The 17,683-nt window shown below is 45.7% G+C and overlaps 2 protein-coding genes across 2 annotated transcripts in view; both read right to left on the bottom strand.

The window, feature by feature from the left end:
* Window positions 1–17,683, bottom strand: part of Churc1 (churchill domain containing 1) — a 630,431-nt gene that overhangs the window by 471,642 nt on the left and 141,106 nt on the right. The window lies entirely within an intron of this gene.
* Fntb (farnesyltransferase, CAAX box, subunit beta) overlaps window positions 14,213–17,683 on the bottom strand; it is a 75,445-nt gene continuing 71,974 nt past the window's right edge. Inside the window, exon 12 of the mRNA XM_005322798.5 lies at window positions 14,213–15,740. Coding sequence (XP_005322855.1) covers window positions 15,609–15,740 — 132 coding nt within the window. The 3' untranslated portion in view covers window positions 14,213–15,608. The remainder of the gene's footprint in view (window positions 15,741–17,683) is intronic.

Here is a 17,683-nt window from a genome sequence, read left to right as displayed (position 1 = left end):
AAGGAAATGGATTTGTGGCTAGAATACAGCTTTGGTTTTTTTTCAGTCTGGCTGACAGGAAACTGCTATTTCTAGATTGAGGGAGAAAGTGAAGTTCAGTGAAAAGGTCTTGGATTTATAATGGTAGAATGCCGAAGCTTCAATCCATTGGATCTTAGATCCATAGTATTTCTTTTTGGTCAGTGGGAGTTGATGGATGGGTCATGTTTCTACAGGAGGCTGAATTACAACTCGCTGCCCTACCCTGATTATATTAAGCAGAGATGCTGGGTCAAATCTATCAAAGACATTCCTTTCCAAGACACAGCAGAGACTGGAATGAGAAAAAATGGGACTGAGAAGTCAGGTGATTTTACAGGCCCTTCATACCAGCACACTTGCTTCCTCCTTGCATGCTTGCTTGCTCACTCAATATTTCTGGCTTATTCATGGGTTGGTCAGGATGGGCATTAGAACGGCTGATGAAGCTGTGCTGGTCAGGAGGTGGCAGGCATGGAAAGCCAGGAACCAAGGAGGCAGGGAGCAAACCAGAAGGGGGTTGAGCTGGCAGAGGAATGGAGTGTCTCTAGAGCCAATTCTTGGTTCCAGGATGTGGTGGGACAAGAGGTTGAGTTTAGGCTTCCCTAGAATTCCATAAACCAGTTGGAAAAAAAGGGGCACAGTTGCTAGCTGGTTTTCCTGGGAAGATCTGAGCCACCTGATTGACATGCTGAAAGGACTCTGGCAAGTGATGAAGGGAGGGCGGTACTTCTGGGAGCCATTGCCTGGGCTGTGAGAGAGCTCATGCTGGAGACTGCTCAGCTGAAGGGGACACATCAAAGTCACAGCCAAGTCCCTTCTGGCGTGTGTGTTCAGGAAGTGTATATAAGTATGCCCCCAGGACACCAAAGTCTGACCCTGGCTTGCTCCCTTATGGTGATGTTTATCTCTGCAGTTTGTTTTGTGATCACTCTCTGGACAGTCTCCTGCACAGAGCCAGGTTACCTGTTGATTATCTTGGTCACTGCAACAGGTAGCTTCACTGGAAAAGCCACCACTTTCTCGTTTTCAGTGGTGAGCTTGGTATGTTCCTACCTTTGCAGTTGCCCCAAGTGCAAGGATATTTACAATGACCCAGTTTTTAAAGTTGCTGATACACTAATCCCATTGTAGAAAGCTACAAACAACTTCAGTCAAAAATTAAGTTAGGCTCACAGCTGTCATCTTAGCTGGGGCAGATTTTTAAAACAAGGCTGAATAGATAATAGAAGATACAGCCCTGAACTAGGACTAAAGAAAACAAAATGCCATTTCTACTTATTTATTTTGGTCTGGGGATTGAACCCAGAGGTCCTTTGTTGCTGAACTACATCCCCAGACCTTTTTATTTTTTGAGTCAGGGTATGGCTGAATTACTAGGACCTGGCTAAGTTGCCCATGCTGACCTTGAATTTGCAGTCTTCCTACAAATTGGGATTACAGGTGTGTGTTTTATGCCTGCCTGGGTTCAAAATCCTCTCTTTCCCTCAGTAGCCTTGTCAATTCTCTCAGCCTCATCTATAAAATGAGGGTAATGATAGTACTAGCTTCATTAGGTGGATTAAGTGAGATAATGCTGATAAACATGGATGACCTTAGGACTAAGTGAACACTGAACTGCCAGCTGTCATTATCTACACAAAACACCTGACCAAGGCCTGCTGCAAGATGGAGAACTCCAGCTCCTAGATGCCTGCCCCAGGGTGAGGGTTGACTTCTTGGGTCTCCTAGGTGCTTCCAGCTCCTATCCTGTCCTTAACAAGGATAGCAAGGTGACCCAGGCCCAAACTGAGAGACTTCAAAACTGAGGAGGCCCCAGTGGGTGGGTGTCAGATTCTCTCCCCCCACCAGGCAGTGGCATCTCTGACCTTTGGACATATTAGAGGCTTGGAGAGATTGCTTAGAAACCCCAGAGTGGTGTTACTCAAAGTGCGTGTTTTTTTTTTTTTTTTTTTTTTTTTTAAAGAGAGAGTGAGAGAGGAGAGAGAATTTTTAATATTTATTTTTTTTTAGTTCTCGGCGGACACAACATCTTTGTTGGTATGTGGTGCTGAGGATCCAACCCGGGCCTCTCGCATGCCAGGCGGGCGCGCTATCCCTTGAGCCACATCCCCAGCCCTCAAAGTTCATGTTTTGTTAAAAAGACTCATGGGCTCCAGCCCCTCTGACCTGAAGCATTTTGGCCCAACAGCTGAAGTCAGTCTAAGTTCTCCTAAGTGGTCCTCATATTACTCAGGTTTGACTCCTAAAGTATAACAACAAGAAACTAAAGAAGCCCTTGGGACAGGTGAGATACAGGTGAGGGAACTGCCAGCATAGGTCTGAGGAAGGCTGTGCTTGGTGGGAGATGGGGGGAAATAACTCCTGTCTGTACCACCCTGCTTCAGTGAGGTTCTGATACTCTGCAGGAGCCAGCTTTAAATCCCCAGGCAGCATACTTGTTACCATACCAGGCTCCAGCTGGCCTCTAGTCCCAGTTAACCAGAGCAAGGCTACCTCTCGGGCTTCTTGGACTCAGTTCTCAATAGCTTCTGGGAATGAAAATTAGAGCCTTCTCTTTGCTCAAAACAGATTCCTAAGGTTGAGGAGGAGTCTCAGGGAAAAAGCTTCCCAGCCTGTACCCTGTACATTGTGACTGTCAAAAGAATTTCCTTTGGTGTCTGAGATTTCCCAAGGCAAAGGCTAATAAATAACATCCCCAGATTTCTCTAGGGTAGGGATAAAGAAAAAGTATTTTTTTAGCTAATCCCCAAAGGTAGTAAATCAAATGGATAAGCCAGGTCCAACTGCATGTTCGACTGGAGTGAACATTGTAGACAGTGAACTGTGCTTAGGTTCTGGAGGCCCTCCTGGCCACCAACTCAATCAGCTGGGGCACACCGGTGAGGAAAGGGCCTGAGGAACTTCAGAGTTAGTGCAGGAGTGGCTGTGCCCAGAGGCCGTGAGCCTGTCTGTCTGGATTGGCCTGTTGATTACCTCTGGGGTGACATTGCCCTGGTTTCCTGAGCCATAACTTGAGGACAATTGTAGCACCAAGTGCCCTTGAGAGACTTAAAGGCATAAGTATGAAAAGCCCTTAACTCTGCCTGGGACTTAGTAAGTACTCAGTGTTGGCAATTCTTAGTTCTGTTTGCCATCATGAATCCCGGGCTGTGCAGGTTTTATTGAAATACAGAGTGAATAAATGCCATCCTGCTCTGAAGTGATAAGGTCTCAGTATGTTAAAATCTTTAAAAGAAAGGGGAGACAGATATATGTTGGGTGCCAAAGGGCAATGACAAATGTGCTGTGCTTGCTTTCTGAAGGAACTTGAGCAAAACCACAAATCTGTTACCTTTTGAAACAAATGGACTTGGGAAATGATATATACCCCGGCTAGCTGGGTCAGAGCCATTAACCATTAAAACTGTGCCTTCCTGCTGTTCCTCAGGCTGGCTTCAGTTTTGCTTTGTGGTGCCTAGTAGCGTGGGTGCTAAACCTGGTGGAGGCTGAGTTATGTAAATAACTTCAGTTCACCAGGTAGCCAAGGTGGGGACAGTGGTAAGTCCCTGGACTCAAATCTACCTCCCTGAGAAGGTTTAGGGGATATTTATAGTAAGAAGAAGAAAATTAAAAAGGTGGTCTGAGGCATGAGGCAAGGTAATTGAAGTAAGGAAATGTGAAGTAATCTGTGTCTGCACGTACCTAAGCAAACTTGATGACGCTGCATAGAGACATGTTCAGAAAATGGCGGTGTTAGCAGGACTTTAGGGTGGAGTTTCTGGCCCTCTGACCACAAAAGTTGGCCTGTAGGATAATTTTGCAGGTTCAGGTGAGAGGCTTGGTGGCTTCAACCAGTTTCAGCCAGATCAGGATTTCTCCTAATCCCTAAAAAAGAGCAGCTTAAAACAATTGTTACCAAGGTGACCACACCTCAGAAGTGTTGTCAAGAGTAAAAACTGGCTGTGGGTTCCCCTCCGGTCTCCTCTGGGTGAGTTTCAAAAGAAAGGATGCACTCTTTTTTAGTTGGCTCAAGCCTCTTACAGAGAGGGGAAACAAATGTTAATTTCCTTATAGGGACTTGTAATGGGGTGAGGTGGGGACAGACAAGTCTGCTGACTGGATTCAGGGGCATGTCTTCCCACCGCATCCACACACCCAGCATGACGGGTGTGTCTAGCAGAACACCAAGCAGGTGGCCCTGGACAGTCCACAACCAGCCTAGCAGGTCCCCTTCTGTGCCCTGTACTAGGTAGGTGCCAGCTGCCCCAGCAGGCCTGCTGTGACTGCCAGGCCCCAATCAGGATTGTTTTCCTCTGATATTCATCACAGGGGTGGGGCCCTTGTCCACCTACAGCCTTCTCTGGGCAAAAATATCCAGCACACTCTCTACTATTATTTTTTTTCCAGTGAATTAAAGGCCAGAGAAAGAAAGAAAGAAAATCAAGAAAGCATGTCAGAATCTTCCATTTCATGCTGAAAGTAGTGAGGGATTAAGCCTCCTGCTAAGAAAAACAAAGCCAATGGTGCAGGCCTGTGGGGAGAGGATAGCCTTCACCCACATGCTGGCTGCTCAGGACCTAGGAACCTGGAATGAGCCACGCAAAGTCTGGTTCAATAAATAGCCAAGTGATTGCAGCGCCTCCGTCCACACCCCTGGTCACTCCTCCCTAGCTCATGACACACTTTAGAGTTATTGTCTACCTACTGGTGTTATCAACAGCTTGGGGGTCATGGGGGCAGAACTAGGGCTAAAGGACAGTAGCAAGCACTCCTGGGCCAAAAGGTCACAGCAAGGCTGGCCAGTTGAGAAAGGAATGTCACCTCCATAGTGAACACCTGCCACAAGGCTAAAGGGAGACTTTTGGGGAAGAGGGTCTCTGGTTCCAACAACTCGACTATTTTCCCCATCCAAGAAATGAGTCCAGGGCCTTGTGTGGAAGCAGAACAGTGGTGAGCAGGCCTGTCCATCCAGCAGCTCCCATAAGGGCCTGGGCTAGTCTGCACTTGCTGTGGCCCCCTAAGGGCCTGGCCTATAGCAGTACTCCACAAATACACTGATGTGTACGTGCCAGTGGACTGTGTCCCAAAGGACATGTTCATCTTTGTGCCCTTGGTGGGTCAGTTCTGCAGTTGTCTCTGGGTGAGTTCAACCCAGAGATGACCCCAGCCACCAAGGAGATTTAGGCAGCTTAGAAAGCCTGGAATGCACATTTCCAGATTTTGGGCTCTGGAGGAGTTCAGAAGGGGACCTCTGAGGTTGGGCACTGTGGCAGGGCCAGAGAAGGGCTAGCTCCTCGCTTCTTGGGCTCTTGGACTCTCTCCTTCCTCTTCCTCATGAGAGCCCAGCTTTGGGTGGGAGGCAGGATGCAGCCATCCAGAGTCTGCTGGCAACTATTAGTGAAGGGAAGATGGCTCACATCCTGTCCCACCATATTCATGGGCCCCCTTAGGATCAGGCATATGACAGCTTCTTCTCTAGAAAGGGAAGGGAGCACAGTGCTCTGGGCATCACCCTCATGGGGTGCTGCTTGTAGGGCCCTTGCCTCCACCTTGTGTGACAGGCAGCATGCTCTGGGAGCAGTGCCCCTGCAGCCTTCCCACTCCAGAGAGCTGATCTTGCGCTCTACTCTGGGTCTTGTAGTCTCCAGCCCACCCTTTGTCACATCAGCCCAGATCATCACAGATACAGAGGTGGCAACAAAGTATCACACTCAAGATCACCAACATTCAGTATAGTGCACTAATTATTATGGAAATAATTTTTAATGTGATCAAAGGTTGAGGGTCTAGCATACTGAACCCAAACGTATGTATTATTGAATGTCAATTATCCAAGGCAATATTTCTTGAGAAAAAGTAAAAATGAGTTTATAATTATTATTAAAAGTTAAGAAAGTGTGTGTCAAAGGTATACAGGAGCAAATTGAAAGGGCTCCCAATGGCCAAAGCAGGAATAATTGAGCGGCAAAATTAATGATGTAGTATTGGGATAAAAGTAAAGCTACTCAATTTGTAGTTGGTTGAATTCATAGGTGCAAAATCTACAGATACAGAGGGCCAACTGAATAACTGAATAAATAAGAAGAGATGGGCTAAGGTTGTGGCTCAGGTAGAGCACTCCCCTCTCATGTGCGACGTTTATTTCTTAGCACCACATAAAAATAAATAAGTGAAATAAAGGTATTGTGGCCAACTACAACTGAAAAATAAATGTTTTTTTTTAAAAAAGAAAAAGAGAATAAACAAATCTCCCGTAGAGAATTCCAAATAATTTATCGACTCTGCCGTCGGGATGCAACGCCTAACTCCCCACTCCTTAAATATGAGCTATACATAGTAGCTTCCTTCCAGAGGTACTCTATGGAAAGGAGTGGAGTAAACTTTGGAGACACCTGACAGATGTTCAAGGTCAGCAACATTGATGATAAGCCATGTTGATCTCATATATTCTTGACTTGATGTGGTGAAAATGGCACCTTCCCTCTGGTCTACCTCTAAAACACCAAACCCCATCATGAGAAAACATCACAAATCCCAGGGTAGAGACATTCTGCAAAGTTCCTGATCCATACTCTTCAAAACTGTCAAGGCCATCAAACACAAGGAAGTCACAGCCAAGAAGAGCTTAAGGAGACATGATCACATTTACAACATATCCTAAATGGGATCCTGGGACAGGATAATGACCTTAGGTAAAAACTAAGGGGATTTAAATTAAGTGGAATTCAGTTAATATGTCTGTGCTGGCTCATTTGTTGTGCAAATGCCCAGGTAAAATGAAGATGTTTACCAAGGAGAAACTGTCGGGTGGGTATATGGGAACTTCTTATGCTATTTTTATGTCAGTCTAAAACTAAACTAAAAAGTTATTTGGGGGCTTGGGGTGTAGCTCAATGGTAGAGCTCTTGCCTGGCATGTGCATGATCTGGCTTTGATCCCCAGCACTTCACAAAGGAAAAAAATAGTTTATTTTTTTATGATTGCACTTTTTTTGTATATTGGTGCTGGGGATTGAACCTAGGGCCTCATGTATGCCAGGTAAGCACTCTACCACTGAGCTATAACCCATGAGTACTCTACCATTGAGCTCTACCTATAGGCCTTTTTTATATTTCATTTTGAGACAGGGTCTTGCTAAGTTCAAGACTGGCCTTGAACTTGTAATCCTCCTGCCTCAGTTTCCTGAGCCTCTGGGATTATAGGCATATGCCACTACACCCGGCTCCATTTTTAAAAATGCATCATTCTTATTATTTTGTAAGAGCTGTGATTCTTCAGGGGGAAGACAAGAGCAAGGGAAAGTTTCTATTAAGCTAGGCTAGTGACTGTCCTTGCCCTGCCATGCCATGTTCTTGGGTGTCAGAGAAGCAGGAGGGAGGAACATCAGGCCACCTGGCCCCACTTTTTCTGAACCTCCTGCTCTGCTGGTGAAAAGCTGCAGCAAAGCTGGTTATTGCAGGGCAGTGAAGAGGATGTCCAGGAGACAGTTCGACATGCCGGGGCCAGGTTGGAGAAGGCTGGCTGTCAAGGGGTCAGCCCTCAGGAGAGACTGACTCACTACAGCCTCACTGTGAGTCACACATCATAATCTGCATTGGGGTGCCATGCACTTGGTACAGAGAATGTCACTGTATGCCACCGACTAGACAATATGGAACCTGTTAGAAGGGATGAAATCAGTCTATCCCTGCTCTTTGCCATCACCATTCCCATCCTGGTGAAAGATGGAGGCCAGCGCTCAGAGCCTGAGTTACCCAGCCCTAGAGGGAACCAAGCATGTTGACTCCTGCCCCAGTGCCCAACAACCCTCTTTACCCCTTTAGAGGCTGGGTGGTGCAGAGCATGACTTTGGGGAAGCAGATCTGGGCCCAGGTACAGACGCCACTTGATGGCATGGGGACCCCGGTGATTCATGTAGTTCTCCGACCTGTTTCTCCAGTTGTAAAATGTGGGTCAAACACCTGCCTCACCCACCTTCTGAGCATGAGTCAAGGATCAAATGAGTGGCAGCAGGCCAAGTGGCATTCTTAGGGGTTATTGTTGGGGAGGTGTGTTCAGGGTGCTCCACGTTTTTCAGGTAACAGGTAATGACCTTCATGGCCTTGGGGCTAATGTGAGGTAAAGATTGTATATATGAGGTGCTTTCAGTTGCAAGTACAGGTGTGCCTCAACTTATGGTAGGGTTACATCCCCATAAACCCTTCGTAAGTTGAAAAATATTAAGTGGAAGATACATTTACTACACTTGAACTTTCACATATTGCTTTTGTGCATATTGTGAAGTTAGAAAATTGTAAGTTGAGAACCAACTGTAATAGTAAATCCAACTCAAATTGTCTCACAGAACTGAACATCCAGAGGCAGGTGGGGTTGTGGGATCAGTCTCATGGACATCTGTATGACTTCTTTTAGGTAGGAAAATGGTTGTAGGAATCTCAGGCCACACATTCTAACATCCCTTTTCCCTGTCATCAGATGTCTAGGACCTCTCTTTCTTTGGACTATTTTAGGTCACGACCTTGGCTGTGAACCAGTCACTGAGGCTAGGACAAACCGTACTGGCTGGCTCACCTCCGAGTTACTACCAAACCTGAACAAATTACTGAAGCAAAGGAACAGATGAAAATGATTGGCTTAGGGGAGGATGCCAACAATGTCAGGTTTCTGTCACAGTAATAATCCACTGTGGTAGAGAGAGGTGGCGATTTGCTTCTCCAGCATCCATTTCCCCTTCAGTTACATCCCTATTTGCATCTGAGGCTTCATTGCTTTCCCTTTCTTCAGACTGTGCTTCTAATGATGCCCCATTCCCCCTGGTGGGAGAAGCTTGTGACCAAGGTGTAGGCCCATTAGTGCATTATATTCTGGTCCCTGGATTGCTTCTCAGAAAGGCCCTTGGTTTGCTCTAAGTCAGGGAAACTCAGTTGTCCCCACTGGGAAGGAAGGCTGGGGATGGTCTGCTGACCTGGATGCCAGGAGGCTGTAAGGTCTAGAGCCATTGCTGCTGCTCTCTTAAACACCACAGGAGAGAGGCCAAGGCTGGAGCTTATGTGGAGACCTCCAGGGAAGGGTGGAAACTTCCTAAGTCTCCCCGGCTGCCAGCCTCACTCAAGGACCTTCAATTTGGGAGTCAACACATTTCCTCTGCTGTAAACCGGTTGGGCCTGGTTTTCTGTCAGTTCCTATGGTGACTTAAATCACATTATTCTCCTTCCTCATCCAAGGCAAGAATGCCACTGAGCAGTGCTTATGGGTGACCAGAATGTTTGGCCCAAGCTTTACCTACCAAGTACATTTGTCATTTGGCTCTAATTTTACACAGAAAGAATCCCAGCCATGCTGAGTGACTGTGGCTGAGATTTAGTCTTACAGCCCGTGGGCTCAACCTAGCCACCACCTGTTTTCATAAATGCAGTCTGACTGGAACATAGTCACACTTGTATGGCTTTGTTCAGTGGCACAATAGCAGAGTAGAGAAGATCTAACAGACTATCACCAGAGGGGGTCTGAGGCGGTCCCAGAGAAGGGGACCTCAACTCAGGACAATGAGATCATTGACAAACATCATAAAAAAGACTCTTAAGATGTGTCAAAAGAACAAATAAAAGATTTATTCAGGGAAGCAAGGAACATAGACTTGAAGGGAGAGAGTGTGGACTACCTCAAGACTGAGATGCATTTGAGGGGTCTTGGGTTCTTTTAAAGGAAACTTGATGCACACCTATAATCCCAGCAACTCAGGAGGCTGAGGCAAAAGATTCCCAAGTTCAAGAACAGCCTGAGCAACTTAGCAAGACCCTGCCTCAGAGTAAAATTAGAAAGGGCTGGGGATGTGGCTCAGTGGTAGAGCACCCCTGGGATTGATAAAGGAAAGAGAATCTGGTTTAAGAAGAAAAGGTATGAGAAACTTCAGCACAAGGCCTTCAGGCTCAAATTACAGTCTCCTTTTTCTTTCCTTTTCCCTTTACTACTTACTTGTCTTGCTTTCATTTCAAGACCACGTGGCCCACAAAACCTAAAATTGCAGTATCACCTGGCTCTTTACCAAAAATAGTTTGTCACCTCAGGGGGAGAGGGTAGAAGAATAAATTATTGGCAAAGTACCCCCCCAGCCCCGTCACAAATCCCTGGGTCCTCACATGGCAGCTGCACAGGCAGACAGCCTCCATCACAGGCCTGTGTGTCCCACTAACAGTAGGCCTTGCTATCAGCTTTGGGGAAGCAAATAGTCACACAACCAAACCTACCCCAGAATGGGCTAAATGAGAGATGGCCTTAGGGGATGCGGTGAATGTGGTGCCTGTTTTTTCCTAGGCCTATAGACATAAGCACGTCCATTTTGCACCTGGAGCCTTTACCCCATATATTTATTTATTTATTTATTTATTTATTTATTTTTTAGTTTTAGGTGGTCACAATATCTTTATTTTATTTTTATGTGGTGCTGAGAATTGAACCCAGTGCCTCACGCATGCTAGGCAAGCGCGCTACTACTTGAGCCACATCCCCAGCCCTTATCCCTTACTCTTTACTGGATGCTGAAGTTTCTAGTGAGCTCCTGCTACCTCTCCCACAATCTAAGGAGGCGGGGCCAGCATAAACATGGTAGGAGTAAAAGACAAGTCCTTCAGTTTTCATAATGGAATATCACATCATTATCTATGTCTGACATCCAAGACCAATGGATTCCAGCTCTAGCCATGACCTCATTCATTGCAGTGATGCAGATTGAACCCAGGACCTTATGCACGCTAGACAAGGGCTCTATCACACTTTCACCCCAGCCACCTCCATTTTTCATTCCTGGCTATCAAGCTAATGCCATAATTGTATTACATATGGTTAATATCAGTGAAATAGCCTAAGAAGCATGTAATCATCCTCTGAAGATTTTCAAACTTCATGGTTTTTGCTAAGTCAAGTCACCTTGGAACAGCCCAGCAAGATCTGAGGCTAGCCCTTCCTGGAAGGCTTGTTGTGGCACTGTTCATTAACTGTGTGTTTTGGCCTCTGCTTTTGTATGTCTTCCTGAGAAGGGGCTTCATAGGGTTACTGCAAAATTGTCCACAAAACTGCTATGGAAAGGATGATCCTTGAGTTCTCAGTGTGTCCTAATTAAGAGTCTACATGATAAATATTTATGTTTTAGTCAGCTTTTTCTCTGTTGTGACTAAAAGACCAGAACAATTGTAGAGGAGGAAAGTTTATTTGAGGACTCAGTTTCAGGGGTCTCAGTCCATAGACAGCTGGGCTTGAGGAAGAGTGTGTGGAGGGAAGTAGCTCAGGTAATGACCAGGAAACAGACACCACTTGCTAGATACAAAATATATACCCCAAAGGCTCGCTGCCAATGACCCACCTCCAGCCACACCCTACCCATCTCCAGCCAGCACTCAGTTAATCCCATCATAGGAACGATTCACTGATTGGATTAAGGTTTGGGTGGCCAGGTCATTGCTCCTCTAACCCCTCCTGCACTGTCGCATGCATGAGCTTTTGGGAGACACCTCACATCCAGACTACAAAACCCTCATAGGATCTATCACTGGGAAAAAGATGGTCTCTCCCAGCAGATGGTGTGTTTGCTTTTGTAGATGGCAACTCTAGTGACCTTCTCCAGTCTTGTTTGCCTTAACCCCAAGGAGCTCTGGTTAAATGAAGCTCAGTTCCAAGAGTCATTTTATCCCTAATCCTCTGGGTTCCTGGACCAGTGTGGCACCTTTTCCTACAGTTTCTGGTCACTAACTCCCTCATGGCATGGCAATTTGGTAACTTGCCATAGGCTTTATGGCACTCCTGGTGGTGGAAGAGTTCAGAAGACAATATGGCTATTCTGTGCTACTAAGGGCTCAAAGACAAGAATAGGCTCCATCTTAAGAAACCTAAGAGCGGCCGACTAAGGATGCTAGGAAGCAAGGTGGAATTTTGAAGTGAAAGCTACCCCTAAAGAAACTTGCTTCTTGGTTAATTCCATGATTGGGGTCAGTATTTTTCTGGCTCAAGGCATCTGTAGTCCTGGAAGCAGCTTTGGGAGCCTTGCATGGCCACTAGCTGGGGCTCACATTAGCCCGAAGATATTAAAAAGAAAGGAGACTCAGACCCCTGACCAGTGACTCGAAACTGGGCCTAAATCTGTGCAGTTTTCCTGGGATTCCTGGGATCTGGGATGAACTAGAAAAGTCATGGGATAAAAAATCCAACTTTCAGTAGACGAGACTCACCTGGTGATGGAGAAAGGTGGGGAGGCCCTGAGATCCCATGGGTGAAGGCAGGTCAGCTAAGTCTCCTTGTGAAAAGAAGAGCAGAGAATGAAGGATAGAACAAGGGAGAGCTGCAATCTGTCTTTCAGGTTGATTTTGTGTTGTCCCCTTCACGGAGCTCTTGGCTAGAATCTAATCAGTCAGTGGCTTGCAACTCAGAAATGTCATGAAGAAAGGACAGTTTAGGAAAGTTGCTACCATCATTTTAACTCAGGGGAGTTCATGCTGGCTTTCTATTTCCAAGAGGGTCTGGCAGGATTCTCAGCTCCTAGGACACTCTAGGTGGGAATGAGGGGGAAGTTGGGGCCTTTGGATACAGAGACCTGTGGTATTTATTTATTTATTTATTTATTTTTGTTCTTTTTTAATTTTTTTTATTGTTGGTTGTTCAAAACATTACATAGTTCTTGATATATCATATTTCACACTTTGATTCAAGTGGGTTATGAACTCCCATTTTTACCCCGTATACAGATTGCAGAATCACAACAGTTACACTTCCATTGATTTACATATTGCCATTACTAGTGTCTGTTGTATTCTGCTGCCTTTCCTATCCTCTACTATCTCTCCTCCCCTCCCCTCTTCTCTCTCTACCCCCTCTACTGTAATTCATTCCTCCCCCTTGTATTATTTTTCCCTTTGCCCTCACTTCCTCTTGTATGTAATTTTGTATAACCCTGAGGGTCTCCTTCCATTTCCATGCAATTTCCCTTCTCTCTCCCTTTCCCTCCCACCTCTCATCCCTGTTTAATGTTAATCTTCTTCTCATGCTCTTCGTCCCTACTCTGTTCTTAGTTACTCTCATTTGTTTTTTAGGGATTGGCTGGCTTCACTTAGCATAATCTGCTCTAATGCCATCCATTTCCCTGCAAATTCTATGATTTTGTCATTTTTTAATGCAGAGTAATACTTTATTGATGGAGAAAATATGCATGAGGGGTAGCCCACCTTGAATGCTATTAGTGTCCCCTACTAGAGATCCACAGGATACTCCTGAGGATTTATCTCTAGGACCTGCCCAGAAGGCCGAGTCAGGAAGCCCTTCAGAAAAGGGACTCTCAAGGAAATGTCAGTGTAGACTCCAAGAATGCTTGGCCCTCTCTTCTCTCCCTGGCTGGATTTTACCTACCCTCTGGGCCAGCTCCTTGGTATAAAGCCTGCTCAGACTGAAGCAGCCCCTTCTGTTTCTTAACAAAACCAATCATTACTATAGTTAATCTCACAATTCCCTGAGAGTTCTGAGGTACAGAGTGACATGCTTGTTATAGTAATGCCTAAGGATGCATTTTAATATGTTGTTTTGGAGGCCAAACCTTTGTTAGCAGGGCTAAAGTAACACGGGGAGCATGAATTATACCCCAGAATGCAGACCTGGGTTGTGCAAGGGGCAGGCCACAGAGTATCTGCTTTCTTAGACTTGCTTGGGAGAGAATTTTCTCTAGATGAGGGAAAGGCAGGTGACCACAGGATTCCAGCCTGTCCTTGTGCCAACCCCTTTCTCTGGCCAGGACATTCACCCACCTAGGGAAAGCCAGCATAACTCCCCTGAGTTAAAAATGATGGTAGCAACTTTCCTAAACTGTCCTTTCTACCAATGCAGAATGCCCCCTCTGGGGCTCCGTAGCACAGTCCCTGCTCATAGTCAGATTAGGACAGACACAGGCAGATGTCAAAATGTGTGGAATGATGGGACCAAAGTAAAATGAACTGCCCAGAGAGCTTATAAAGCAGTCGTACTCCTTGTTGGAGCCCCTGCTTCCTCCACCAGAGGAGGTGGCGTGTGAGAGCAGAACTCAGTTCCTACTCATTTTTAACTGCCGACATAAATGGTCTGGGATCTTGCTCAGGAAGAATGTGGCACTTGCATGAGCAACCTTCATTACTTCCTATCGGACATTCTGAAGAAATTTTCTTGGCACAGAAAAGACATCATAGACACAGAAGAGACATCATAGAAAATGTTATTTTTATTATTTCAAGAGGATAATATGTAGCCCAATACACCAAAGCAATAGGGAAGGGAATTAGAGGCAGCAAATGGCAGTTTTTGAGAAGAGCCTCATGTTGCATCTCCACGCTCCTGTCTGCCTGCCGCCCACAGTGCCCAGTGAAGGCTGAGGCTGGGACAGTGGTGCGGAGCTTGCTGTGACCATAGCAGTGGACGGATGACCAGACTTAGCGCCCCACTGACCGCAAAGGGCTTGATGCAGAAGGCAGCAGAGCACTGTGGGCCAACACCCAGAGAGCCCTACCCTGCCACTTGCCATTCACACGGCTCCTGCCTAGCAGTGGCCAGCTGTCTAGCACTTGGTTTTATCTCTGTGAGCCTCTAGTGGGCAGGACGGGAATGAATCCTGAGTCATAAATTAAGGTGAAAGACTTAGTAGTGTTAATACTCTGGGTGAGAATAGACAACACTGTCTTGGAAGAGGGTGGGCTGGGAGTCTGGTGGGAGGAAGATGGAAACATAGAGCGGCCCCGAGCTGTGGGCACTGCCCTAGGGACCGTAGGGGGTTTTCACCATACATGATGGGGAAGGGGCAAGGGCTGGGTACTGGGGCCTGCTTCCTCTGAGGCAGAGCTGAACTAGAGGTTCATTTTCTACTCATAATTGGTTTTCCAGGTCTAAGTCACCACACCTGGGGCCAGAGCAAGTCTTGCCTGTGCACCAAGCGCAGCCTTGGAGAGAAGTGTGGCGGCTCAGTTGGCCAGGGTTGAGGGGGACGGACTCTCAATTCAAGGAGACCCTTCTCCCCCTGTTTCTAGTTCCTGTCCCTTGCAAATAAACAGGGTGGGAGATGAGAGGCAGAAGCACCTCCTAGTGCAGCCCCGCCATTGTCTTTTCCAATGAACTCATTTTGGTGGGACCCAAAGCCCCACCTTGGTATGGAGCAGACTGATTCCATCATGGAAGGGTGCCCCATCTGGTGATTTGATGGTGGAGTGCAGGTGGGAGGCGCAGCAGTGGCTGTGGATGTGGGGACACCCATAGACACCATTCATTTTGATGTGGCCCTCCAGGCTGGCCGGCTGGCGGGCTGGTGGGGAGGGGCTGCTTCTTCCCAGCACGCACTGTTCCCCAACCTCACTGCAACGGCTGACAAATTTTTGGTTTGACAGGTGTGAAGAGAATTTTAAAAACCATGCCACTAGGTACCTCCAAACCTAGCCATTGTGTACTTCAAACCAGGAGCGGTTGGTTTTGATTTGACAAGAAAAGACAAAGAGAACCACAGCTCCATGGTGCTCACTGCTGTGCAGCAGGGAATTGGCCATGTATCGAATGTATCAACCTCGTCAGACCAGGGAGGTGGGTGAGCACAGAGCGTCCGGGACCCAGATCCTCTAATCAGTTGCAGGCTCTGCTGTTGCCTCACCCTCGGGTTCCTCAAAGCCTGGAACTGGCTTCTGCAGAAAGTACGTGGTGGCCTGGATCACCTTGTCTGGTCCAATGTTGTAGACGGGGTGAGTGGGCTGCTGCAAAGAGAACAGATGCCAACTCATCACTCTGGCGATCCTTGGAAACATGCCCATCCTTTGCCCCCTGAAATGGACTACTGAAAATTTAAGGAATCATCAGAGACCACAGAAAGATCTCTCTCTAGGCCCAAAGGTTCAAAAACAGGGTATTTACTACTAAAAACTCGTTATAGAACATGAAGACATAGGAAAATGTTAAGCAGCCTATTTTTTTTTTTTCTTTGCAGCACTGGGGATTGAACCAGGGCCTTCATGCTAGGTAAGCACTCTACCACTAAGCTACATTCCTAGGCCTTTTAATTTTTTGAGACAGGGTCTAACTAGGTTGCTGAGGCTGATTTCAAACTTATGATCCTCCTGCCTTGGCCTCCTGAGAAGCTGGGATTATAGATGTGTGCCACTGTGCCCAGCATATACAGCCATTGAACTACATCCTTTCAGATATTTAATGATATAACAAATACTTATACAGGTTGAACATCTCTTATATGAATGTATGGTACCAGAGTGTTTCATATTTTAGAGTTTTTAGATTTTGGAATAATCACATAGACTCTAGCAGTTCAGCATTCCTAACCAAAGAGCCCAAAATACAAGTTTTTCCTGTTGTTGTTGTGAGCTTGGGGTAGAAACAGGACCCAAGGCCTTGCACATGCTAAGCACAGGATCTACCACTGAGCTACATCTTCAGCCCCATGCTGACATGACACTCAAAAAGTTTCAGATTTGGGGGCAGTTTGCAGTTTTTTTTAGTTGCAGATGAACACAATACCTTTATTTATTTATTTTTATGTGGTGCTGAGGATCGAACCCAGTGCCTCACATGTGCTAGGCAAGTGCTTTACCACTGAGCCACAGCTCCATCCCCACATTTTACATTTTGAATGTTCAGATTAGGGGTGCTTAATCTTAAAGATGTTTAAGTGAGAAAAACAGTAGGTACACACTATCTAAAACTTCCTTTTTAAAATTTGTTTACAGATACATATGAATAGACAAAAATTGAAAATACACCAAAATGGTTTTTGCAGTACTAGGGATTGAATCCAAGGTCTTTCACATGCTAGGCAAGCACTAAGCTACGTCCCCAGCCTTTTTATTTTGAGACAGGGACTAAGCTGCCCAGGCTGGCCTCAAACTCACCGTCTTCCTACTTCAGCCTCCGGAGTCGCTGGGATTATAGGCATGTGCCACCACTAGCTGATTGTTTTTCATTGTTTTATTTATACTTTTATATATATTCTAATTATTAAAATAATGAACATTTATAATCTCTTGATTACATTTACATTTATAATCAAGGAAAAGGACCACAAATGTATTATGTAGTAAGGGGGTCAGATCATATTTAAATTGATTTACATTGTTCCACTCTATCAACAGAAATCCAAAGGAACTTCAATTTTGAGACAGAATTCTGGGCCAATATTCAGGAATGTCCCACACTGGAAGAATGAAGAAGGGGACATAAGGGCAGCAAAAATTTAAAACTTTTTAAGTTGTACATGGACCCAATACCTTTATTTATTTATTTTTATGTTGTGCTGAGGATTGAACCCAGTATCTCACATATGTTAGGCAAGTATCCGACTACTGAGCTACAACCCCAGCCCTAAAACTTTTAAATATAATACTATGAGTAATTTCATACCAAAACATAAAAATTCAGATAAACTGATCAATTTTTAAAAAAAAAATTTTTTTTCAGTGCTGGGGTAGAAACCAAGGCTTTGCTTGCACGTGCTAGGCAAGCAACTGTACCATCACATTATGTCCCAGCCTGGGACTGAATTTTTTTTTTTTTTTTTTTTGTACCAAGAATTGAACTCAGGGGTGCTTAACCACTGAGCCACATCCCTAGCCCTTTTTTTGCATTTCATTTAGAGACAAGGTCTTGCTGAGTTGCTTAGGGCCTTGCTAAATTGCTGAGGCTGGAGTTG

This window comes from Ictidomys tridecemlineatus, chromosome 5 (assembly GCF_052094955.1).
Source record: "Ictidomys tridecemlineatus isolate mIctTri1 chromosome 5, mIctTri1.hap1, whole genome shotgun sequence".
Classification (NCBI taxonomy): Eukaryota; Metazoa; Chordata; class Mammalia; order Rodentia; family Sciuridae; genus Ictidomys; species Ictidomys tridecemlineatus.
The sequence above is the reverse complement of the archived record's forward strand: the minus strand, read 5'-3'. Positions and strand labels throughout refer to the sequence as shown.